Source organism: Xiphias gladius, chromosome 14 (genome assembly GCF_016859285.1).
Source record: "Xiphias gladius isolate SHS-SW01 ecotype Sanya breed wild chromosome 14, ASM1685928v1, whole genome shotgun sequence".
Classification (NCBI taxonomy): Eukaryota; Metazoa; Chordata; class Actinopteri; order Istiophoriformes; family Xiphiidae; genus Xiphias; species Xiphias gladius.
Window position 1 is genome coordinate 8,223,248 of NC_053413.1, and position 26,194 is coordinate 8,249,441.

Below are 26,194 nucleotides of genomic sequence, written 5' to 3' on the forward strand. Positions count from 1 at the left end.
AACAATCTTTCCCTTCAGATTTGCGTTATGTCTAAAATGTTCAGGTCTGTGAACACATGGAGCTTCAGCACACCATCTTGTTATGTGACTCTCCTTTCAAAAAACAACCGAAAAAAATCAGTTCACCGGTTTAAAATGAAAAAGTAGCAGTAAGAAATGTTGAGTTTTGCGTTTGAGATAAAATTATGATAAAAATAATTAAACTGAACGGTAAAAGTGGATTACACACATGCCTTGTTTCATTTCATACCTACTGTTCACTTGTTTAGGAATGGGTGGACAATAAAGTTTTCTTGAATCTATAGTCCTTAGTTTCCTGTGAATCCTCTGTACATTTGAAGGCAATTTGAAAGTGAAAACTACATAGAGAGGAAATTAATTCATTGAATAGTTATTGCAGAAAAATAGTATAAAATTGGGGTTTGAGCAATGACTTTAATATGTTGGAGAGGTCATTTTAACATAACATTTTCCTGAGAAAATGTAAATTTTACCAGGAAAATGAGGCCAGTATTTTCAAAGTTCATAAAAAGGGAATACTTCACTATGTATATAAGGCAATAAACCCTGCCTATTACTTTTTCAGTTGCAGCTAGATGCTGTTATCGTACTGCAGTGCTGATCATTGTCTGGACAATAAGGGAGAATTGCATATCACAGTTTGTGTGCATGCACAGAACAAGTTTGTCTCATTGTGTGTGTGTGCCTTTGCCAGCCTTTGTGTTGTTTCTATGTGGGAGCGGGTCCATGTGGGTGAACGCCAGTGTGCATTGTATACGTGTGTGTTTACACTTGTGCGCGCAGCCCACAGTGCACCTGGAGTGCCGTGTCAGAAGCCCATCTTTAGCAGGCAAACAGATGGAAGGAACCTGAGCGCCATGTAACAGGGAGATTTGATGTAACCGGGGAATTTGTTCCCTTCAAATACTCGTGCAGACTGCCAACAGAGAGCCACCCGCTCTCCTCAAACGCAAAGTCTCATGGCTGGATGTTAGCCATTTTGAAACAGTAGGGAAAAAAAAGGAAAAAAAAAGAACAAAAAACAAAATCTGTTGAGAAGAAAGAGCTTCAGAACTCTCAACTGACTCTTGGGATCAAGGTTTTGTTCTTCTTCTTAACTTGCTGGAGTGAGAAAGACATTTTCATTAGATTAGAAAGCCTGGCAGGTTTGTATCAGCAAGTACAGGGCTGCAGCTATCGCAGGCTTATCCTTATGTGACCACACCTTGTTTATAATTCTGCTGAGATGCTCAAAATGGATTTTAGTTTTCTTCTGTCCATCCACTCTCCCATTCACCCCAAGGATAACTCAAGTACCAAAAATAGCTTGCCAAAAATATCCTGGCACTCTCTTATGCTCACACACACATGGATAAACTCATGGGTCTCTTTTTCCCTTTGCTCTGCTGTTTCTCAGTATTTTTTTTTTTATGCATTTCTCAGCACTTCCCCTGCCTGTCTCTACCTTTTCCCTGTTCCCTCCTTCCCACATGATTTCCTGTCATTACCCCCTCTGCATGTTCTCTCTCCGTCTCACCTTTGTGTCTGTCTCCTCTCCCGCAGTCTTAGCACTTGCTGCTGCTGCTGTTTCTCTTTTGCGGCCACCACAAGCCTCCTCAGCTACTCTAGGCTTGGTACAGCTGCTCCTCTCTGGTGCTCAATGCATTTTTAAACAGTCCATCAAGTTCTAGCACAACTTGTTTTAAAAATACATCTGCTTATTAATTGATGGAGGAGGCATAGGAGGTTGGATGCAAACCAGGAGGGCTACTTTCTCTTCTGAGCCATTTAAACATGTGGCTTTTTATTGTGCAGTCCCCTGTGACTTTGTAGTCCACATGGGTAGCACTGCAGAAAGGGTGGGACACATCTCTGTGTATGTGGGTATGTGTGGATTATGAGTGTGTTTATGTGGATTTACAGCTTCACATTTTCCTGTGGTTTTGTGCACGTGCATGTGTGCATGGATTTTCATTTCTGCATCTGTGTCTGTGTGGGTGTAAGAAACAGCGTGGCCTACTTACTCCTCTTATTTGCAGAGGTGATATATTATTTTGATCCGTCATGTCGACAACAGAATTGGAAGGCTGGATGTGTGCTCAGGAGGGGAAGAGATGAAGGTGCCAGGCAGGACGCTAATCCTAACCATGGGTTAGCATGAGAGTCAGAGGCAAGAGGACAAAGGGGAGGGTTTGCAAGAAACAACAAGTGTCTGATGAATTTTTTAATCCAGTGGGTTGCTTATATTTGGTCCGTCCTTTCTTCTGTCTCTATCTGTCTCCATCTCTGATCGACAGTATCATTTGCTTTAGCAATGGTTGCAATCTTCTGGAGCACAAAGTCAGAATATTGTAATTATATAAATTAGACTTTTTTGTTAAATACAACTGTTATGCTAATTAGTGAGCCGTAGAGCATTGCTGGATTTCTTACTTTAACTTTAAACTCCATGCTTAACGCTCAGACATGGAACTGATATCAATCTGCTCATCTTACTCTGCAAATAATGATATTTCCACAAATGTTTAACTATTCCTTTCAAAAACAAGTCATTTTTCAGTAAAGTTACTGTTATTTAAGTTGAGTCATGTTTAGGGTGTCTTAGACAAAATCACTGATATATTGAAAATTTGTCCTCATTTGAATTATGGAGGGATTCACTTTCGGTATCAATTTCTTTTCAAAATGGATCCATAATATGAAACTTTTTTTTTTTTTTTTAGTAATACCTTTCTGTATTCCATATACCAACTAATTTATCGGATCTTGAGCTGCAATAGTGACTCAAAGCCGGTAGTGGAGCATTAAAGAGGAACAGCTATAATTCATGTTCTTGAGTATAAAATGGACTTGGCTCCCCCGCTCTCTACCAGCATACCAATGAAAGACTTTGTGCGGTTTTGATGATGATTGTGGATGGAGGAAAAGTGTTGCTGCTGTTGCGTTCTGTGCCTTGACTCTGTGTGTCAGATTCTTAATCAGGAGGTGAGGGAGAAATGTCTGCATACCAGAGTTGAACTGAGAGTTTGGTCGCTGAGACACATTTTGGCAGAAATGTGTGAAACACATCTCGCCGGTTTTGAGATTTTATCAGATTATAGAACAAACATGGCAGAATGGTGATAATTAACAGCAAGTAACAAACTGTAGATTAGTTCATTGCTCATGTTCCTGTGATATTTTTCCAGTACGCCCTCACTATGTGTCACCTTGACTCTATTTTACTTGAAACTTCCTGAATAGCTGCATGAGATGTTGTCAGATTTTATATTTTTTGTCATTGTATCATTCTGCTTTTCTCACAGCCAGACTCCGACCTGTGTGGTTGAGTTAGCTTCTTTTCTGAGGAAAAGAGGTAACAGGTGCTGTTCTTAATTAAGCTTAATTATGCTGGATAGCCTCTGCCTCTTGAATACCAAGGCATCGTAAGAGCAGGGATAAATCACTGGCTGCATTCCTCAGGGATGCACTTACACCACATCTGTAACTAACTGTAACTACATCCCACAGCTGGAGACTATTCACTGTGATATACAGTATATTAGAATCAAGATGTCACTTCATAGAGCCAAGCATCCATCTATTCAGTAACAAACCCCTTAACCTGTGCAGGTCATGGAGATTTTGATCCAGGACACCGTAAGCAAGAAGTGGGGTACACCCTGGACGGATCAGGAGTCTCTCACAAAAAAAACTTGATGTGGGTAAAGTTATCCCACAAACACACTGGTATACTGTATATTCAGGCGGCTACTCACAGGTACAGAGTACAGGTGCTGATGGATCTATGTGCACCTGTAGTTATCTAATCATGTATGGATATGATGTACTGTATCTGTGTATTATACTTATTCAAATAATGCTGTGTTTTAACACACTTCACTGCACCAAACTCCTATAAAAGGTACTAAAGGGGGGGGGGTAAATGTTAAGGTTTGCCCTCTTAATTGTAAATTTAAAGGATAGACTCACATTTTTTTTTTTTCAAATCTCAGAACTGTTCTTACATGTATATTAAAAGAGTTATTGGTCACTGTAATTGTTCCTGCTGTCCATACTGGCTGCAAAGAGATTCAAGTTTTGAAGTAATTTCAATGAACAGGATTAAGGAAAAAATCCACATTCATCATTCTGTGTAAAAATTGCTTCGGAAGTTCAGCTGAAGGTAATATGAAATTTCAGCAGTCTTATTTATTCAAATCAAGGTTCCACAGTTAGAGTCTTTTGGTATCAATTTCTTCACTGCAGCCCAGCAAGGAAACACTGTCCATGCCAGCATACTAACAAGACTCACTATGGAAAAAACCATTTGACAGGTCTAAGTCAGACTGCTTAGGCCTCATATTAACTTCAGATAAACTTTGGAATGTATTTTTGAACAAAACCAGGACTTTGGATTTTATCACCATCTCTTACATTTACTTTGTGCGAGGAGGAGATCTTTTTGTGCCCGGTATTGACAGCAGGAACACTTACAGCGAACAGTAACCCTTTTGATTATTATACGGGCATGTCAGTGTTTTTTTAAGATAAACTTAAAACTAAAATGTGAACCTATCCTTTAAAGCAGCTCTAATGGGTACTTTCATATTAACAATGGATCAAATGAATGTGTGAAATGTGAAAGGAGTCACTCGTAGCGGCAAACCCACAGAGAATTATCCCCAACTCAGCAGCTCTTGGGAGTGTTCTTGTGCCTTTTAGCTCATTGTTTTGGTTTTACAGCCCACGGCATTACTGTTTTGGTTCAGTCTCACCACTCTTACTATGTCGCTCTAAAAATCCACTGTATGCTACATTTCCAGCACCAAATGACAGACAGACATACTTAGCAACTAACTGGTAGATGGCGTGGTCATTTAGCAGTAAAAGAGTTCTGTTGCCCATGTGAAAACCAGTTCTCAGTGTTGTCCATTCCACAACCTTAACTGCGTGTTTATTATTTTAACCATGATGATGAAGATCCTCTAACAATCACTACCCAAGCCACAATCTTTCCCTAAACCTAAACAAGTCATTTTGGTGCCTAAAACTTACCAATCATATTATTGTTACCATGACAACTTCGGTCCAGTACCCCTCCCGCTGGTATGCTCCTGGTCTGGTTTGTATTCGAGGATAGGGACTAATGACCTATATGGCTGTTTAGGTTGGAGGACTTGTTGAGTGAAACACAACTCATAATGACTGCTCATATTTCTATGTGGCTCATCGGTGTATATCAAAGACAGTGACAGATAGATGAAATACTTGTACCCCTGGCCACCTCTTTTGAAAGAGATGTCTTTTTTATATCTGTATCTTTTTGAATAAAAGTTCTGATTATGACCGGTCCCCTCTCACATTATACATTTGTATTGTAATATTCATCATTCATCATGCAACTTCCATGCACAACAATCATGCGACTTAAATGAGGCTTTCAACAGTCTGAAATCATCAGACTTATAACTTGAGTACCTACTGTATGTATTCTATGTGTGAATCAATGCAGAGCACATTTAAACAAGACTCAGGAAGGAGTCATGCTTAAACGCTATGGAGGGTGTGTATCCACTCAGTGAGCGAAGCAGGTGTTCTTTGCTCCAGTGGAAAAGAGCACGGAGTCACTGCGCTGAATCTTCAGCTTCACTCAGGTCAATTTGACATGTGGCTTCCCACCGAGATACACAGTGATGAAATGAAGCGCGGCTGTAATAGACGTGCAAATGGAAGCTCTGATCTTTATAGCTTGGTACGTGAGACTTGTCTCCTCAGTCTCTGTCGCAGCCTCATATTTAACAGTAATACTTGCAAATAAACCTCAAACCAAGCAGAAAACGGCTGACATTTGATCAGTCACTGGTAAATTCTCTGTTCTATTCCAAATCAGGCAGAGAATCATAAATGACACCCTCATCTGTACGTGTGCAAAGGAACACATGTTCATGTCCATGCATGGACCAAGACAAATCAACAGGCAAATACAGATACCCAGATTTAGTCAATCATACGGACATATGGAAGATGAGATTGTTAAATATTGCCACTAAGATATAGAAACTAACCCTTCAAACTCTCATTTCTAATATGTTCTGGCAGCTGACATATGAACAACATACAGCTAAGAGATGTCAGTGGGAGCTGTGGAGGCGTGAGATATCTGCCTGGCCAAATCTGCCTCCAGCTCTGGTTCTCACATGCTGCAGACACCTCATTTTCATTTCTGATTCCTTCCATGAATATGAGGGGAATATGACAGCAGAGGATGTGATGATTCACCGCTTACAAGAGAATAAATAATGTATAAAATAATCAGTGTGTCCCCTGAGTGTGTTTGAACACTAACACTGCTCTACCACCCTGCAGGTGATGATCCTGTATTTCCATCCCAGTGTGTTTCGATGTATCCTGCTGAGGTGGGTTCGCCTCCTGGGCTTCGCCATCATGTACGGCACCATCATCCTCAAACTGTACAGGTAATGGAAACTAAGATACAAACTACAAGCAGTGGAACAAAAGACTGGTAATCATTATGAGTGAGATTTCCTGCACGTTGTATCCCCTTCCTCTGAATGATTCCTCTCTCTAGAGTAGAAAACTTAAGTGAAAACAACAAACTTAAAGATATAATTAAAAATAAACAAGCCTCTCCTTCTCTCCTCTCATCACCTTGTCATATTATTTCCTTTCCTCTTCTCTCTCTCTATCTCCTTTCTTCTCCTCTCCTTGTCTCCTCCTTATGTCCTGTCCTCTCCATTTCTCTCCTTTTCTCCTCTCCTCTCCTCTTTCCCATGTCCCCTCTCCTCTCTCCTATCTCTTCTGCTCTCCTCCTATTAACTTGCCCTATTAATTAGCTTTTCTAAGTCTCAATAATTCACCTGTCTCAGACTACACACTTGTGCAGGCACACACTTGTGCAGGCACACACACACACACACACACACACACACACACACACACACACACACACACACACACACACACACACACACACACACATATGCATGCAATCTTGCCAATAAGCACACTTGAATTTCACGTCAGGTCGGGTCTACCAGCTTCTGCCTGCTGAAGTATCTATTCAGACACACACACACACACACACACACAAACACACACACACAAACACTAACTTCCTGCCCTACAGCTCCGAGCAGGTGTTGCTGAGATGGGAGAAGGGGGTCAAAGGCCGGCCAAAGTGTTCCCTTGGCAAAATGATCAAATTGATTTTATTCCAAGCTCCCTGCGTGTGAAGTGTGTCCCGAGGGCAACCTCTTACAGCCTGGCCCCACTGAATATACCAGACATGAGATAGATTTGTCACAGTGTGGTCAAGAGAAGGCACTATAAACAGAGAACTGACTACTTCTCTGTATCTCTGGAGTCCATGGCATCTTTCTCCCCATATAGCTCTACTTCTCTAGCATCAGATCACTTTATGCTACTGCAATTAATCTGGCTGATGTGTTGCAATTTTAATTCCCTTTACATAGTCGCTATTGTCTTGTGGACATGTACTTATAAATAAACTGTCACTGTATGCATTTTGTCTTTACAATATCTTACCAACCACTGTCAGCTAAAGAAAACCTAAAAGCTGACACCCATAAGAAAATTCCAAGTGGTTAAATTTCCCTGCACATTGTAAAAAACCAAAAAGGTCTATATTCCTGTTCTCCTCTCAGACATTCTGCCATCCATTTATTTCTCCCTGCAGCACGAGATATTACACCGTGAATTAAACCGAGCATACTTAACAAACAACAATGAACTGAAATAACAGCATCTTTTCTCCCTGCTCCTTTTAATTCGAGTGTGCATGTCTCGCAGGGTGTTAAAGGTGTTCCTGTCCCGCACGGCCCAGAGGACACCTTACATGACCAGTTGGCGCGTCATGCGGCTGCTGGCGGTAATTCTGCTGGTGGTGCTGTGGTTCCTGGTGGCCTGGACATCAGCTGTGTGCCAGAACCCTGAGCTGAGTCGGGCCCTGATCGCTGCAGGCCTCACCCCGGAGGGACTACAGTTCAGCATGTGTCTGCTTGACCGATGGGACTACATGATGGCTGTTGGTAAGTGTTTGTGTTTTCATGTCCCCAATGTGTAGTAATGTATATAGAACAAGAAAGATTCCAGACTGAGGAAAATTAAGCGCCGCTTACCACTTAACTGTAAGGAGCCTTTGGGTTTAGGCTGCTTGGGTGAGGTTTAAGATTAAATTTAGTTTAGAAACTTTCCGTTTAGAAAAATCTATGGGCACGGTGAGGTGGAAAAAATGTTTGGTAACACTAGTGGAACACTGGAACATTTTGGTTGTAAATACTTGAAATTTACTCATTGCTAAAAACTGCTTCAAATGGTATCTTGTATTCTGTCTGTAAATTTACACATTAAAGAGTAACTTAAAGGTACCCTGCAAAGTTTCTGACCACTGGTAGTGCTATGGAGCAATGTTTTTAAGAGTGGGTCTCCTTTTTTATTTTTTTGTGCATGTGCACAAGGACGCTGGTGACGAGGTACACGTTCCTGCCAATGGTTTCACATTAAGGATCTACGGGTGGTGGTAACATGACAACGAACAAAGCAATGCCAACAAAGGCAGTGGAGAAGACTGCTAGCAAGTGAATATGGGTGTAAACAATGCACGATTCAAAATATTTCCAATATCATCTTTGCAAAGGTTTTGTGAGGAAAGAATTGCAGTTTGTATATTTGTTAGGCCTCAGTGTTTGGTGTGAAACATTGAATGTAAACATAACTTTTGTTTGTTTACCAGAAAACTCCAGACTCCCCGGTCTGGTTGAAAGTTTCAGTTTTAGTTTGAAAGTGTGGATTAGAAGTGTGCTCTGTTGCACCTATAACCACACCCAATGATACTTCTGTATCACTGTAGCAAAGTGAGAAGTTAAAGCACCGGAGGTATAGAAAAACTAGATTTTCAGGGGGTGTCAAATAACTTTTTAAGCACAGGTGCTCTTTCACTAACTTTTCTCATGAAACATACATTGTCACTTTCAGTATTAACGTGTTGTGATATGCCACATGTTCCCTGGAGTTCTTTTAGTACAATTTGAACAATTTTCTTAGATGACATGAAACTGCATAGAAATGTAAGAAAAATACTTCTGACAGATATTCTTGAGAGAGTCTATTATGCGACCTTTTCTGGTGGGACTGTTGACATCACTGAAAAAAAGTTGGTAAGGAAAAATGCATTAAAAGCCTGAGGCTCCTGTACCAGCGTGCTCAAAAGGTAAACAGTCTGCCACAGTTCAGAAAATGATGGACACAGTCCGGCAAAAAGACACTCTCCGACCTCACAGAATTGAGTTTCAATAGTGAAGCTGCACCACTGGCGACTCATCTATTGTGGGCTGTTCAGTCTTCTCCTATGCCTTATGGGAGCTGGTGGTACTGACAGCAAATGATTTGCACACAAATGGAGGCGAATGTTTGAAGTTCTTAAACTGTATCTTGACATTTGCAAGTCTCACGCACAATGCATCTATTGTTGTTCACATCAGTTCACAGTAATAAAGAGGTAAAGGCCAGGGGAATCTCGATCATGTAGAAATGTGATAAACTCCTCTGCTTCTTGTTGGAGATAAATAGAGCTACCCCTTTAAGCAAGCCATAAAGTGCTCCAAAAAATGCAGGCTGCTTGCTGAAAGACATTATTTTGTTTTTAATCTTGTCAAAGCACTCTGGGCTGCATCTTTGCTTCAAAGTTGCTGTCTGAATAAAGTTATAATAATAATAATAATAATAATGAGAAGAATAAGAATACTTCTTCTTCTTCTTCTTCTTCTTCTTCTTATTATTATTATTATTATTATTATTATTATTAATATTATTAGTAGTTGTAGTAGTAGCAATGTGCTTTTATAGGTCTGTTTATTGAGTGCCCTAACTTCAAAGCAGCTATTTGAAAAATCTCTGCCCTGAACTTGAGGTTCAATGGATGCGGTTGTGAATTTTAAGAATTTCGATTGCCCATTGTTTGATTCAGCTTTTCCCACACGAACAGTTTAATGAACAGTACTAAATGTTTGGGTAACACTGGAATGCTCTAATAAACAAGATGGAGAGCCCTTCTCTTACAGCAACGAGGGCTGCCACTAGCATGAAAGCAGAATACCTCAAGAGGGCAGAAGGTATCCTTAAATGTCTCATTTGTATATATGGCACTTTACCACAACAATATCTCCGAGGTCTCTCCAGAAGCTGAACCTAGTTTATAAGTTTTGACAGGACAATAATCTATCACAGAAAAAATGATGTAATGTAATATGTAACATCATTAAACATATGGAGGCAAATCCAATTATAATAGCAGGCTATTTACCACAATCTGTAGGATTTGTTATCCAAACTGAAGTGAAATTAACTGCTTTACTGAAATGTTTTTCAATGTGTATCTGTTATATTGTTGCTCCCGCAGCTTGAGTCCCCATACTGGGTTCTGCTTTGTTACATAATCGTAGCCTTTATACTCTGCTCTCACCACTTTGAGTTTCCCTCTCTTTTGATTCACATTAATCCATAGATCATTCTTTATATATATTTCTAACCAAGCCACACATAAAATGAAAGTGAAGCAGGCTCTAAGGATTACTTTTTTTATTTTTAAAACTTTCTTCATATTCTAAGTTATCCCGAACGTTTCCAGTTGAGACCTGTAGTAGCAGCCCTTTAGGGACTGCACAAAAGTTAGTTGAATGGCGATGCGGGCTGAACCTTATTTTTGACTTGGCACGCAGAGTTATTTGTTTTGGACCCTGCACTTGAGACATGATTGCTGTCCTCTCAATATGGTAAAACTCACCGTTATGGTCAATGGTGCACACCAAAAGGCATTTTTGGACAACCACCCTCTGCAACCAACCCTTTAGCAACAAAACCCAAAACCCAAACCCAAAAAATAAAAACACTTTTCTGACCCCATCTCCTCAACTAATATTTTTCACACAGTCCCTAAAATGACCAGAACTTTTAACACTGACCAGCTAACAAGTATTATAACAAGAGTTATTGGATGTTGAGAATTTGCAGGCACTATCCGTCAAGGATCTCTCAAGACCCAGATGGCCTTGTGTGTGCACATCACAGTCACTTCCTAATGACAGATTCTTGAAGCAGGAGGCAATGATGGGCACCTCATTGAAGCCAGTCTGACAGCAGGGGAGACTAATCGTGTTTGGAAGAGGGATAGGATGGATCCCTGAGAAATGCTTGGTCTGCCTATGAAAACCGATAGGCAGACAGAGAGACGGGACTGGCAGGGAAAAAGAAAAGAGGAGCCTGTGAAGTATGAAGCTTGTAGGGATGTGGGCAATGATGCAAAGAGAGTTTTCCACCAGCTGAGGAGAGGGGGAACTTGAGAAGGAGAGAGCTGGTGAAGGGAGGACAGCTAAGGACACTCTGGAGACAGGACAGAAGAACAGAAGCATCTTCAGAGAAAGTGTGTGTGCATGCCACAGCACAACAATCTGTCTGTTTGTGTTTCTGCATCTTTGTGTGTGTGTGTGTAGGTGGGTGTGTCGGTGTGTGTTTGTGTGTGCATACTACACAGGAAATGAAAGAGTCCTGCTGTTCGCTCTGAAAGCCAATGACAACACACTGGTGCGCTGAATCTACAGTGAAGGACAGGAAGCACCCTTTGAATGATTTTTAACAATGCACAAGTGATAGGGCACGTCATGTTTGTAAAAATTAATCTAATTTTTTTCAGTGTTTTCGCTTATTTTGTCATAAAACAGACAAGGGAACATATGTCTGTCTAAAAATGAATAAATCATTCTATTAAGTCCTGAAATACGAAGCAAAACAGAGTTGATGCAAAACAGTATTGATAATGTCAGCAATAAACAATTAATCTGAATCCACAATTAATCTGCATTATTTGGAATTGTTATCATTTCCCTATTGCAAGCAGCTCTCCATGCATCCTGATTCAGAGGCTAAGTACCATGTAATTAGTGATGATTTATAGACTAGGCCTATTCATGAATATTAATGGCCTGTAATCACTGTAAAGACTTTATGGTCTCATATGCCAACACAGTCCTTGACGCAGTTCTTGGTGCTGCCTGCAAACAAAACAACAAGCTTGCATAGATTGTAACAGAGGAAAAACTCTGACTTGGTGATGTTTATTTGGAATTTTCATATACAGTAAATTAAACTAAAATATGTTTTATTTAAAAATGTATAAAAATTTCTACTAGCAGTAAATGAAGCATCATCTTTTTGTTCTACGCCAGAGAGCAGGAGGTAGCGATGGTATTGTCGTGTCTCCATAGACTTACAGTAAACTAAAATCTGTGCTTACTAGCCATATTTGGCTAGCTGGGCGGATAGAATAGCTCCCCTAAAAACACAATGTAGCATTTTTACATTTCTGTTTTTGTGTATGGGTTAAACAAAGGAGATGCGATTTCTTAATAAGTAAGCTTTGGAGATGCTGGAAGGGTTATTTTTTGACTTTGGACAGATCTAGGCTAGCTGCTTCCCCCTGTTTCCTTTCATTATGCCAGGCTAAGCTAAGCACCTCTCTGCTCCAGCTTCGTATTTAACTCAGAGACACGAGAGTGGTATTAGTCTTTTTTATTTAGATCTGTGAAGGAAAGTAAATGTGTGTTTTTGCCCAAAAATGTTGAAATTTAACGCTTAAGGTTGAGTTTGTACATTGTTAAGTTAAAAGACAAATGCTAGCTACACAGGAGGCATGTTCTGCTAAATGTATTATTTTTTTCTACTAGCAGTAAAAGAAGCAGCCTCTTTTTGTTTTACACCAGAGAGCATCAAGTACAAGATGTATTAGACTGCACCAGGACATAATTTCATACCTTCAAAATGCAGCAACCCGAAAGGAATCCTCTTCATCACATCCAAAATAATTACTATTGATTTTTGCAACTGCTGTTCTTTAAAATGTCATTACACTGACAATTAAGATGATAATGAGCTTGCTCTGCGCATATACTATAGTGTATATTCTGAAATATGTTGATAACCATGAAGACATCCAGCGTTTTAAATAGATCTTCGCTGTAAATTGCAGTCAGGCTGTGAGACCTCGGTGAGATTGTTGAGGCTGCTTCACTTGGGGGAAACACTTCAAACATGGAGAAATCTTGCTAAATTTGAAACTACATTATTGCAGTCGACACTGTCAATGTCTCGTGTCAAAGCTGGGTTAAAGCGTTAATATGGGGTATAACAGTATAACAGTAGTGCAGTTAAACAGACACATTTAGTTCACAAAGGAATAGGTTCAACATTTTCAAAAATACATCTTAGGATTTCTTTTCTGGGAGATGAGACAATTGATACCACTTTCATGTCTGTCCGTTAAGTACAGAGCAGGAGGTGATTAGCTTAACTTAGCATAAATACTGGAAACATGAAGAAACAGTGTCTGGGTCTGTCCAAAGGTTAAAAAAAATTCATCTATAAACATGTTTAAAGCTCATTGACACATTGTGTGTCATTTGTTTAATCCATACACAAACAGAGAAGTATAAATAAATTCTGGTTTTAGGGAGAATTCCAACTTCTTTTCGTTACAGTCGGGTTGCTTGGTGTGGTATCGTCGTGTCCCCATGGACCTACAGTAGACTAAAATCTGTGTGTACTGGCCATATTTGGCTAGCTGGGTGGATAGATTAGCCCCCCTAAAACCAGTATTTTGCATTTTTTCATCTCTGTTTGTGTATGGGTTAAACAAAGTAGATGCAACGTTTTACTTAGTAAATTTTAAAGATGCTGGAAGGGTTTATTTGACCTTGGACAGATCCAAGTGAGTTGGTATATTGTTGACAAAGCAAAGACAAATGCTTGCTACACAGGAGGCATTTTATGCTAAGTAATCTTACTTTCTGAGTGGGAAATAATGACAGTAACAATAATTATGAAAAAGAAGTTAAAGACAATAACAAGTTTAAATTAGGTGATGTCCATCTAATCATTTCTGTGACCCTTTTGTTGTTTGTTTCTTGTGTTGCCCAGCGGAGTTCCTGTTCCTTCTGTGGGGCGTGTACCTCTGCTATGCTGTCCGCACTGTACCTTCGGCTTTCCACGAGCCACGTTACATGGCTGTGGCCATCTACAATGAGCTCCTCATATCGGCCATCTTCCACATCATCAGGTTAGTAAAGAAAATGGGGTGGAGCAGGCATTAGTCGGCATGAACAGTAAGTGAGAGAAAGCAATGTGTAGTCAGAAATGAATGGCAAAATTTTGTCCTCTTGCATTCCGACCGAGAGAGAGAGGAAGAAAAGGTTAAGATACAGAGAGTGGGACATAAAAGAGGCATGAAACAAAGCTGACACATAATGTGGAAATGGCACAATTAATGGGAAGGGGCTTAGACGACTTTACCCCTTGTTGCTGCACAAGCTGTTGTTTAATCATAATCATGCGGATATTTGCCTGTTAGCATGGCCATTACAAGTGTTGAACATGTCAGATGAAAAGCAAAGAGTTCACCCGCTGCCTTCATCAGGGAAATGAACAGTGTCAGCAGAGCACATTGTACGCCATTTGAAAGGAGGTAAGTGAAAAAATGTCTTCCCAAGGCAGAAACGCAGTGTAGATCTACTGAGCCAGAGCCCAAAATAAACTCTCTGTGCAGTGTAACTGTCTGTCTGTCTCTCAAAGAGCTGGAAAACAACTGCTTTAGTTACAGTTTTGCATTCAATTAGGCAACCTTTTGAAGTATTTTAAAAGTTCTTTTATAACTCAGTAACTGTCATTCATTTTCTTGAAAATACCTTCAAGTATGGGCTAAAATAAAGCCAGACATTACCCAAACCTCAGGCATGTAATGGCTCATTGAGTTGTTTACTGGATTCCAAATTGTGGGGCTATCCTTAAAGCTGCACTGTCAAAATATTTTTTTATTAATAAGATAGATGCAATGGGACAGGGGTAACATGTAGTGATGAGCTTACAGATAATTGACACCCCACTCTTAAATGCCCTTAGCTAGACAGAGCATTTTATTATCTTTTAGCTCATAATTTTCATTTTTTGGCCCACAATTTTCTTTCACTCTGTTCATTCTAACTACTGTCTTCAGAGTATAGCCTGTCATAGCAGGCAGCTGTTTTCAGTGACAAAACTGTGTTAAACCTACTGTACAATACACTCCCAACACCAATAGACAGAAAAAGTTAGCAATTAGCTGGTGAAAATAGCGAAGCATTGAGCAGCTAAAGAGCCAAATATTTCCCTCAGGAGTTGGTGGAGACTAAATAGAGCTGAAAATAGAGAGACTATTATACTTACATTCATCAGGTGGCAAGAAACAAACAACATCTCTAAGGAAATGCTAATGTTTGTACATGTATGCTGGTTCTGTAAATAGGCAACTGTTAGCAATGTGTTAGCCATAACAACAATAATAAGCTAAATATATCAAAAATGTCTGTTTTGGATGCACTTTGAGCATCTTGCAGACAACATGGGCCAAATATTTTGCAAAGTACACCCGAAGCTGGTTGGAAGAAGGTGTTTTTTGTATTTTTCATTTGCTGCATGAAAATCAGCTTGCAGGGACTTACAATTTGATTGGAATGCATAAAACATCTTCTCAGTCATCCTACAATAGATCTTACAATATTGCTGAATACAGCTCAATTTGTTTTGAAAAATAAAACTCTCACATAGCTTGAAATACATGTAGCAGGTTTGAAAAAAATGACTGCCCGACCCGTCAATTATAATGATTGAATCATTTTGAACTGTGAAATCGGATTTTACTTGGTAAATTCTGACTCACATACAACTATGCATTCTTGTTAGCCTCTTGGGAGCTAACACTGTATCTTGAACAAGCTGTTTTTATGTGCCTGTGTTAGAATAAATAGGGTTTGACTATCTGAATTGAAAAGGAAACTACAGTGATTAAAGAATGTTGCAAGTACTTATTGTCAAACTTTTAGAGGATTTCTAAACCACAGAATACTTTGTCAGCCTGTTACAGAGGGAATAAAACTGGTCTGGTGATTGAAGGCAGGAGCCTTGGGAAAAAAATTCCATTTGTCACACTTTCTCCAATAAAATTTTTCCTGATTGAATATTCTTTCGTTTAGGCAGCAGTCTATTGTTTTCAGGGGACGAAAAGGAAAAGATCACATCCTTTTAATCTGCTAAGAAAATGAAAGGTCCTGTGGGTACACCTTCATCAGTGGTGTGAAACCGTTATAAATCAAGCTGTTCTCGCTTGCTGGGGAATAAAACATTGGAGTGTTTCTTTTTTTTGGTGAGCTGACAGAGTCAGCCTGCTGCTGCAGTCCAGAGATAAGGCTGGACTTGTCTGGGATGTGATGTTTTTGTGTGGTGGGGTAGGGACGATGAAAACACACACACTATGCTTTCGGATGTCTAATATGAATAATGAATGTGAGAGTGATTATTGTGAGTAAAGGGGCCAATGACCTCTGAGCCTCCTTGGTGGATCTCTGATGAATTATGGTGAACAACTCTTTCATAACCTCCACAGATTGTCTTTCAAAAGGAGGGAACTGGTTCCAATAAATTACTACTTTTATCATTTTCACTCAGTTATGCTTTTAGGCCTACAGTTAGTTTTTTTTAAAGTGGAGGTTGCTTTGGGTGTTGTGGTAAATTTCATTCGGTTCACATCCAGAGAGGAAAAGACGGCTTTTAATGTCTGTGTGTGTACATGTCGCTGTGTATATTTTTCACAGACGATACAAACTAATTTCAATTTGCTTTAAAACATACTTTGATAAAGTGCTGGTGAGTGAACAGATTCTACCCTGTTGACGTTTTCCTGCAGGTTCTCTCTGGTGCCGGGACTACACCCTGACTGGATGCTCATGTTGTTCTTTGCTCACACTCATCTGACTGTGACTGTGACTCTGAGCCTGCTGCTTGTTCCAAAGGTAAACTTTTGTTCCCGGCGCTCATGAACCATGTCAGTAATAATCTTTGTGGGCTGTTAGTTTACGGTTAACAGAAGCAAATTCAAGGGCTCTACCACCAAACTCAATGTTAAAAACTTACATTAATTCATGACCTCAAATTATGTTGAAATAAATTTGTGCCTAAATGCAGCATACACAAAGGTCGAAAGAGCAGAAAATATACCTTGTAGAGTAGTGGTGGAAAATAACTAAGTACATTTACTAATTACTGTACTTAATTTTGAGGCACTTTTACTTAACTTGAGTATTTCGATTTTCTGCCATTTTATACTTCTACTATACTACATTTCAGAGGGAAATATTGTTACTTTTGCTTAGGTAAGATTTTGAAAGCATGACTTTTACTTGTAGCATTTAACATTGTTGTATGGGTATTTTTCCTTAAGTAAATGATGTGAGTACTTATTATATTCCATCTACTGCTGTACTATTTGCCACTGCTGTTACGTAACACTTAAAGAGACCACCAAACTCCTTGTTTAAAATGTCACATAAATTCATGACCAAGTTTTTATGAAACTATATTTTTGCCTAAATTCTGAATGTCCTATAGGACATTTTTTGCAGTCGCATAAATTATATTTTGTAGAGAAATTATTATCTCACAAAGAGGAATTTAATGTGGGAAAACATAAATCTGTTTTGTGCTCAATACATCTTTTTGCATGTTGGCTTCGCATTTGGATTTTTGGAGATTCATATCCATATAAGCTCAATGTGAGCGCGTGTCCATGGGTCAGAAAGCGCACAGAAAGGGTTATTTTAGGGAAGGCAAATGAGTAAAACTGAGTGAAAGAGGTTGTTACTGTGCATTATATGTCAATAGCAAAAATGCTAATAGCGTACATTCACTGAGAACAAAATAGATTTTAGTTTACTCTCGTTAGATTAATCCGTGTTTAATGATGAGAATATAATTTATGCACTTGCAAAAAATCATTCCCTGTGCTCAAAATGTGTGATTGTTTGCTCAGAATTTGGGTGCAACTATAATTCCATAGATTTCAGATATCTACATACCTGATTGGGAAACTAATCTATAGAAGAGAGCAGCTTGCATAGAAGGTGTTGCATGGATGAGATCAATGTAAAAGTCTTACTTTTCTTTCTTATAATAGTATTTAACGCATTGCTTGCATTTGTAATGGAGGTTATATTCAGCACAGAGAGTTTCCCATCAGGGCTACTGCTGTACTGTAGCCTGTATACACAACAGTTCATTAATCATCTTAGCTTCATTTGATATTAGCAATCTGGAACACACAGACATACACAGCCACATTTGCTACCATTACCTTAAACTCATTCAAACTGCGTTAGTGGTTATTTTCATTTAGCTAAGCACTCCCACAGGCGTCTTTATGTGCAATCTTTCAAGTCTGATGGAAAACATTTAATTCTCCTGCTGTGTACGAAATGCTATACACCATCAGTGCTCTCTGTTCTTTCATTCTCTCTTAATTAGGCACCTCAGAAGTGCAAGTCAGTTGAGTACACTGGGATAATTAAGCATAATGGGAGGATGCAAATCTCTCACAGCGTCTGTTCCTGAATCTGAGCTAAATATTTGGTCTCTCTTTGTTCCTACATTTATTATTCAAGCAAATCTGGGACAATTTGGCCAGGGAAATCAAGTCAAAATCAAACTGCTTTTAAAGGATCATTCTTTATTCTCAGTTTATTGTGTGTTATTTTAATAATCTGACCTCATCTCACCTTTTGTTTCAGTACATCCAAGTGAGGAGGAGATTTGTGGCTGCAAACACTGAAATGCAGAAAATTTGAATTTGTTATGCACAACTTGCGTAGTTGCAAAGAATTAAATAATTTTTTTTTTAAAAAGAATTAAAAGAAAAATTGACAATGACCTGAGTAACATTTAAATGTTTTAATTTGACTCAACTTTCAACTAGTTGAGTTCTTCTATCATTGTAATTTTATTTAGCATTATTGGTTTTCCTCATCTTAGTACTACGCATTTACCTGCTATCAGATGGGAAAAGGCATGTTGTTACTGTGTTTAGTTTGACCTTGTTTGATTGACTTGAAGAAAACGTGAATTGAAATTAGGTCAAAATCAATTTAGAGGTAATTATTGAATGCAAAAATCAATAATTAAAAATATAAAATCTCCTATGGTGTGATTTTTCTCATATTCTGCAGTTAATATTTTTTAGTAGAAAAAAAAAAAAAAAAAAAAAGTCAGAAAAGAAAGTTGACTGGACATGAAAGCCCCTGGAAAAGGCTGTTAACCTCCAGCCCAGCTTAAAATTAACCTTTTAGCCAACATAGAGTGCATCCAGAAAATATTCTGACCCCTTCACTTTCACATTTTGTTATGTTGCAGCCTTATGCTAAAATAATTTCAATTCATTTTTTCCCCACTCAACTACACTCATAATGACAAAACAAAAATAGAATTTTAGAAATGTTGGCAAATTTACTTAAAAAAAAAAAAAAAAAAGGAAAAATTGAAATCTCACATTGTCATAAGTATTAAGACACTTTACTCAGTACTTAGTTGAAGCACCTTTGGCAGTAATTACAGCCTCGAGTCTTCTTGGGTGTGACAAAACAAGCTTAGCACACCTGGATTCAGGGACTCTCTGCCATTCTTCTCTGCAGATACTCTCAAGCTCTGTCAGATTAGATGGGGACCGTCGACTATAAGCCATTTTCAGGTCTCTCCAGAGACGTTCGATTGAGTTCAAGTCCGGGCTCTGGCTGGGCCACTCTAGGACATTCACAGAGTTGTCCCTAGGCTACTCCTGTGTTGTCTTGGCTGTGTGCTTAGGGTCATTGTCCTGTTGGAAGGTGAAACTTCGGCCAAGTCTGAGGCCCGGAGTGCTCTGGACAAGGTTTTCATTTAGGATCTCTCTGTATATTGCTCCGTTCAGCTTTCCCTCAACCCTGACCAGTCTCCCTGTCCCTGCTGCTGAAAAAAAACACCCCCACAGCACAATGCTGCCAGCACCATGCTTCACTGTTGGGATGGTAATGGGCAGGCGATGAGCGCTGCCTGGTTTCCTCCAGACATGAAGCTTAGAACTGAGGCCAAACAGTTCAGTCTTGTTTTCGTCAGACCAGATACTCTTGTTTGTCACAGTCTGAGAGTCCTTTAGATGCTTTTTTTTTTGCAAACTCCAAGCAGCTTTCATGTGTCTTTAACTGAGGAGAGGCTTCCATCTGGCCACTCTGCCATAAAGCTAAAATTGGTGGAGTGCTGTAGAGATGGTTGTCCTTCTGGAAGTTTCTCCCATCTTAACACAGAATCTCTGGAGCTCAGCCAGAGTGATCAACAGGTTCCTGGTCACCTCTCTTACCAAGGTCCTTCTCCTCCGATTGTTCAGTTTGGCCAGGCGGTCAGCTCTAAGAAGAGTCCTGGTTGTTCCAAACTACTTCCATTGAGGAATTATGGAGATCACTGTGCTCTTGTGAACCTTCAATGCAGCAGAATATTTTTTTTTTTTTTTTGGCCTTTCCAAGATCTATGCCTCAACACAAACCTGTCTCTGAGCTCTACAGGCAGTACCTGTACAAGTTCCAGTACCTCACAGATTGGTTTTTGCATTGTCAGCTGTGAGACCTTATATAGGCAGGTGTGTGCCTTTCCAAATCATGTCCAGTCAAGTGAATTGACCACAGGTGGAGACCAATCAAGGTGTAGAAACATCTCAAAGATGATCAAGAGAAATGGGAGGCACCTGAACCTCTTTTTAAGTGTCATAGCAAAGGGTCTGAATACTTATGTCAATGTGATATTTCAGTTTTTAATTTTTAATAACTTTGCAAAAATTTCTAAAATTCTGTTTTCACTTTGTCATTATGGGGCGTAGTATAGGGGAAAAATAGATTTAAAGATTTTAGCATAAGGCTGCAACATAACAAAATGTGAAAAAAGGGAACGGATCTGAATATAATCTGAATGCATTGTATTCATTCTGTCTGTACAATAACTCTAATCAGAGGAATCCTATTGGCCAGAGATCATGTTGCTTTAGAAACTACATTTCCAATTTTGTATCTTCTTCTCAGCCTTCCTGCAGGGTCAGTGTGCTATTTTTCAACCATGCTCTCCATCTGTCTTAGTTCCTGTCCAAAGAGACTCAGGCAAGGGATGATATTGCCACAGAGGCCTACGAGGAGGAGTTGGACATGGGAAGATCTGGCTCTTACCTCAACAACAGCATCACCTCGGCCTGGAGCGAGCATAGCTTGGACCCTGAGGATATAAGGGTGAAGTAGCATTTAGAATCATGGAGAAGATATTAAGACTAAGCCAGACTTATATATTAAGTCTGGCTTAGTCTAAACATGTATTCTTTACTCCTGCTCTTCCCTGCTATTTGTACAAAGACAGTGTCACAGACAGATCCTTGTAGACCATTAAAAATACATAGGGATCTGCTTTGAATGGCAGTATGCAATAATATTTTACGAGGCTATGATACGTAAAAATGTCTTATTTGTATATTAAAGCTTAAAAGAATATTTTTGATTCTAGGAAGCCACAAAAATGCCACATTCTTCAGTGGAACACTTATTAGATGATATTCGATGCCACTGGTTCGTAACAATGGCAAAATGTTTTTTTAATAGTAATAATTTTCTGTGATGGTAGACATGTTTTAAGCCACAAAAAAATTCCTAAACTATTGTAAATTCCTCAAGCTACCAGTTGCCATAACAATTCAAAAATACAGTTATGAGTAACTAGCAATACCATATACTGTAGGTACATCATATGTGAGTTATTCAAACCTGAAATTTTACCATCAAAATGTGAATCAGTTACAGAGTAAAACCCTAATTATTCAAAAGCTGCCCAGCATTTATATTCTACTTCCTTTTTCAGGATGAGTTGAAGAAGCTGTATGCCCAGCTAGAAGTCTACAAACGTAAGAAGATGCTTGCCAATAACCCTCATCTCCAAAAGAAGCGCAGCTCCAAGAAAGGCCTGGGCCGCTCCCTAATGAAACGAATAACAGAGATCCCAGAGACGATGCACATACATCGCCAGTGTAGCCGTGAGGACGGCAGTGAACACGGCAGCAACCGCAGCACCTTGAAGAGAAACCCGTTTGAACCAAGCCATCACGGTAAGTCTCTGGTTCCACCTGGTTAAAATCAGGCAGGGTGATACCAGCAGCATGGAAATTAAGAGAATCTATCACTGAGTTTCACCTTTGAAATGAAGTACACGACTGGGTTGTTTGATGACTTTGAGCCTGTAGGTTTTTTAAAATGTCTGCATCCTTAAAAATTCACCTTATATTTTTAACTCTTCACAAAATCTCTTAAAGTTGCTAGTCTGCAAACTTACATTCCTTATTCAAAATGTAACTAACATTTGTGACTGGTTTTGTCTGAATTTAGTAATTTCTTTTAAAAAACTTCAAAATTGAGAAGTAAGCTGTGTACATTCTTTTTTTAATATCGATGCTCCTTTGAAAAGATTTTGAAAAAGAAACCAACTTAGACTGCATCGTCTAGGAACTGATGATGTGGATGAAATTATTCTGCCAATCCATCTAGTAGATGTAAAGATATTCTGCTGGTGAAAACTTTGACCCGTTGGTGGTGCTAGAAGAAAAATTCAGGGGGTGACAAGAAAGTCACAAGACTTCATCCTCTGGGGAACGTCAATGTCAATTTTATTTTTACAAAATTTTATGGCAATGTATCCAATAATGTTGAGATATTTCATTATGGACCAAAGCGGTTTACTGACCAACAGACTGACATTGCCATCCATAGAGCCACTGCTAGCATGGCTAAAATGAAAAAAACCTTAAAATTTTATATTTATACTGTATTTTAAAATTAGAAGAAAATAAGTAATGTTACAGAATCTACCCCATTTCATGCCAGTCTGATTATTCTTCCCTCAGGCAAACCTCGGGATGACTCCCTGAATAACAAAGTCACAGGCGTGAAGACGTCACTCAGCTATGAACACGTTTGTGACCAGGATCAGGAGACTGGAAGCCAAACTGGCTCGACGGCAGGGGACAAAATGACTCCTGTTGGAAGCGGTGGAGAAGGATCTCTTCTGGGTTCGCTCATTGGCCGAAGACATGCCAAGAAGCAGCTAGAACCAGCCGCAACCCCACCGAGACTGGAACCAGCTGAGTCCACCGAATCTGTTCCACTGTTCTGGAAATCGGCCAGCGCTCACAACTTAACTCATGAGAAGAAACCCGTCCACCTGCGGACCTCCATAATGCAGAAGTCTCTGAGTGTGATCGCTAGTGCCAAGGAGAAGATGCCAGGGCTTACCAACAAGACACAGAGTGTGGAGGATGCCAGTAAGAAGGGTCTGAAGGGACAAGAGGGGAGTATGCTGTCTGAGGTGGATGAGACGCCTGAACATTATCCAAAAATGATCATCAGCCAGTCAGTGGAGTATTCCAAGACGCCAATGAAGATGGGCATCATGAAACAACAGGTGATTTTTACAAATTTACATTCCAAATACAAATTGATTGATGCAATTGTTGGGGTTTTTTTAGCTTTAGTGCTGAAATATTTAGTAGATTAATCAATTAGTCCATCGAGTCTGTTCAACGGCAGGTAATTTATGGAAGAAAAAAAAATTCTTTTTCAAGATTCTCAAATGTGAGGATTTGCTTGCTTTGCTTGTTTTGTGATCGTTGATCACACACCTTTTGAGCAAAAATGCATTCTTTACATAGTAGTTCTTAACTCAAAATCTCAACTCAAGCTCCAATTACTAGTTTCTTTTTCTGGAGCTTTCAATTGCATCTCAGTGCATGGAGGTCCTCTTACACAGTGCAAAATATCTTATTCATGTGGAGGAGAATAGTGAGTTTGAGGTGAGGCTTGTTTGTTTTGTTTGTTTGTCTGGGCCAATGAATACAAGGAGTGGATAATGAGAATCCTGCCCAGACTTTAGCCCAGGATGGTCCACCAGAAGCATCCCAGTGGGGCTCCCTTACGTGGCTGGGATTTTAGAAGGTCTGGCCTGTCTTTAAACTAGCAATAACTGACTACGTGCCCATGAAACAAGCTGTAAACGCAACACATACGTATTATCACTTTTTAAGTTGACATAGCAAAGTTATTCTTGTTAGGCCTCTGATGCCTGTTTACACTTCAAGCAGATAGGGAGCAATATTAGCATTTATTTATTGAATGTACTCTAAGTCCAATTTTCACCAATACTCTCCTTTTAGCTCTGTTTTTGTCTCCACTAACTTCTGATGGACATATCTGGCTCTTTGGCTGCTAAATGCTCCACTAAATTCACTAAGCTTGAACAAAGAGAAGGCTCAAACGCTCAGTTGAGCTTAGGAAAACTACAGTGAGGTGGTATGTATCAGCAGGCTCATCATTACAAGTGACCCTTTCACATACGAGTAGTCATATGATCTATTGATAATGTGAAAACATTGATTACAGCACCAAGTTACAGGGAGTCACCATTTACCACAAACCGTTCAACACTTTAAAATGTCTGCTACACCCTCAACACATGAGCCCCTCTGAGAGGAAAACTGGAGTGGTGCATGATTTCACATACAACAACTCGAAACACTACAATGGTAAAATACCAAAAACAATCCTTGAACAGAGACAGGGGTTACCATTACCCCCCATATATGACCGCCTGATACCACATGACCATGATGACCATCAGTTACTAAGTGGACTATGATATAGGATTGATTTTTGTTGTCTTAGTACCACTTGGGCTTTGGACTGCTCGACAGACAAAACAAATTGAAGACATCAGCTTGAGATATTTAAATATGTTTGACATTTTTCATTTTTTTTAATACATTTTGAGTTGAGATTGTTCTGCAAACATTTTTCTTGCTGCTCGATTGTAACAGGTGAGTGGCAGCCAGCCGTCCATTTGCTCTGAGATCGGGAAGAACCTTTACGATGTGTCCGAGGTTTGTCCCTGGGACCTGGAAGAACCGCAGACCCCCTCTGAAGCAAAAAACCAGAAACATGTTTCCATTGCTCCTGGAGAAACCACCGGCAGCCAGAGAGGCAGCAACAGTTCTGGAATCACCAAAGGTAGCCGGTCCCAGCAGAGGCAGAAAACAGGGCAGTCCCCCTCTAACAGACGGCGCTCAAAAGATAAAGGAGGAGAAAAAGAGGAAAGCAGGGAAGTACGGAAATCTCGGCCGCCCAGGTCACCTCTGCCTCTCAAGCCGGATGTGTGCCCCTGGGAGTTTGATGAGCAGCCCATGCTGGGGGGAGATACAGATTCCATTTCCCCAGACAGGATCAGGCGTAAGAAAAGCGTCACACCCACTGATGGGAAACCCAAGGGTCTCCACTCAGACCACTCCAAGTCCACAGGGAGCCTTTTACAGCCTCCTTCCCTGATGGTAGAGATCTGCCCTTGGGATTACACCAGCCCACCTTCACCTAAACAGGAGAAGATCTGCAACAGCCCCACAACACACAAGAAGAAACGGAAAGGCTCCTGCTCGTCCAACCACAAAGCGGAGAAGGAGAAAGGCAGGGAGAAAAGCAGAGAAAGGCGGAGCTCCTCCAGCAAGCCGTCGTCAGAGAGGAGGCGGGTTAGCCAGTCGTCAGATTACAGTGGTCCGGTGGAGCGGCGGAGGAGTTCCACCAGAGACCCAGAGGTGATGGAGATTAGGAGGGGGGACGTTTCCTCCCAGGAGACCGAGGCCTCACATAACAGCCTTGCTCAGAAAACTAAACCCTCACCAGAGAGGAAGAGAGAGAGCTCTTTGAGTAGTAGTTACAAACCTGCAGTCACCAGTGGGGCAAAAATGGCTGACGTTTGCCCCTGGGACTTTGAGGAGCAAGACACTGGTGAGAGGGCATGATGACTGGTGCAACGATTGCATTTTTTTTGTATTCACAGACAGGACAGGACAGCACAGAGGACAAGCAAAGAAAAAAAAAATGATAAAGATCCGACATTGTATTTGATATGAAAGTTTTTCTCGAAGTCACCTCAGTATAAAAGATTTCATGAAGAAAAGAACATTTATCTTGCTGTCCGCTGGTGCAATCAAACATAACTATTTGCTAAATAGCAAACTTCTCATTGTTAAATTGCAGTGAATGCAGCCTTGAAGTCACTTTAAAGGAATTTTTAGTCTGCACTTTTGCTCGCCCATTTGTCAGTTTCATTGTATGTTTTATCACACTGATCATGTCAAGGTGATTTGTAAATTAATCATATTTACCAGCAGATCAGACAATCATTTGTCCACAAACACAGCAAATGCTTCACCTAATGAGCTTATTGA

The 26,194-nt window shown here is 39.9% G+C and overlaps 1 protein-coding gene and 1 long non-coding RNA gene across 2 annotated transcripts in view; one reads left to right on the plus strand and one right to left on the minus strand.

The window, feature by feature from the left end:
• LOC120798486 (probable G-protein coupled receptor 158) overlaps nt 1–25,818 on the plus strand; it is a 59,448-nt gene extending 33,630 nt beyond the window's left edge. Inside the window, exons 6-13 of the mRNA XM_040142745.1 lie at nt 6,349–6,458; nt 7,813–8,051; nt 13,990–14,128; nt 16,787–16,892; nt 21,024–21,170; nt 21,790–22,033; nt 22,826–23,382; nt 24,791–25,818. Of these exons, the coding sequence (XP_039998679.1) occupies nt 6,349–6,458; nt 7,813–8,051; nt 13,990–14,128; nt 16,787–16,892; nt 21,024–21,170; nt 21,790–22,033; nt 22,826–23,382; nt 24,791–25,765 (2,517 nt within the window). The 3' untranslated portion in view covers nt 25,766–25,818. The remainder of the gene's footprint in view (nt 1–6,348; nt 6,459–7,812; nt 8,052–13,989; nt 14,129–16,786; nt 16,893–21,023; nt 21,171–21,789; nt 22,034–22,825; nt 23,383–24,790) is intronic.
• On the minus strand, nt 18,512–20,135 carry LOC120798487. The gene is made up of 2 exons (XR_005708709.1): nt 19,418–20,135; nt 18,512–18,699 (listed from the first exon to the last, which is right to left on the minus strand). It is a non-coding gene; the product is annotated as an uncharacterized LOC120798487 (long non-coding RNA).
• Nucleotides 25,819–26,194: the final 376 nt, after the last annotated feature.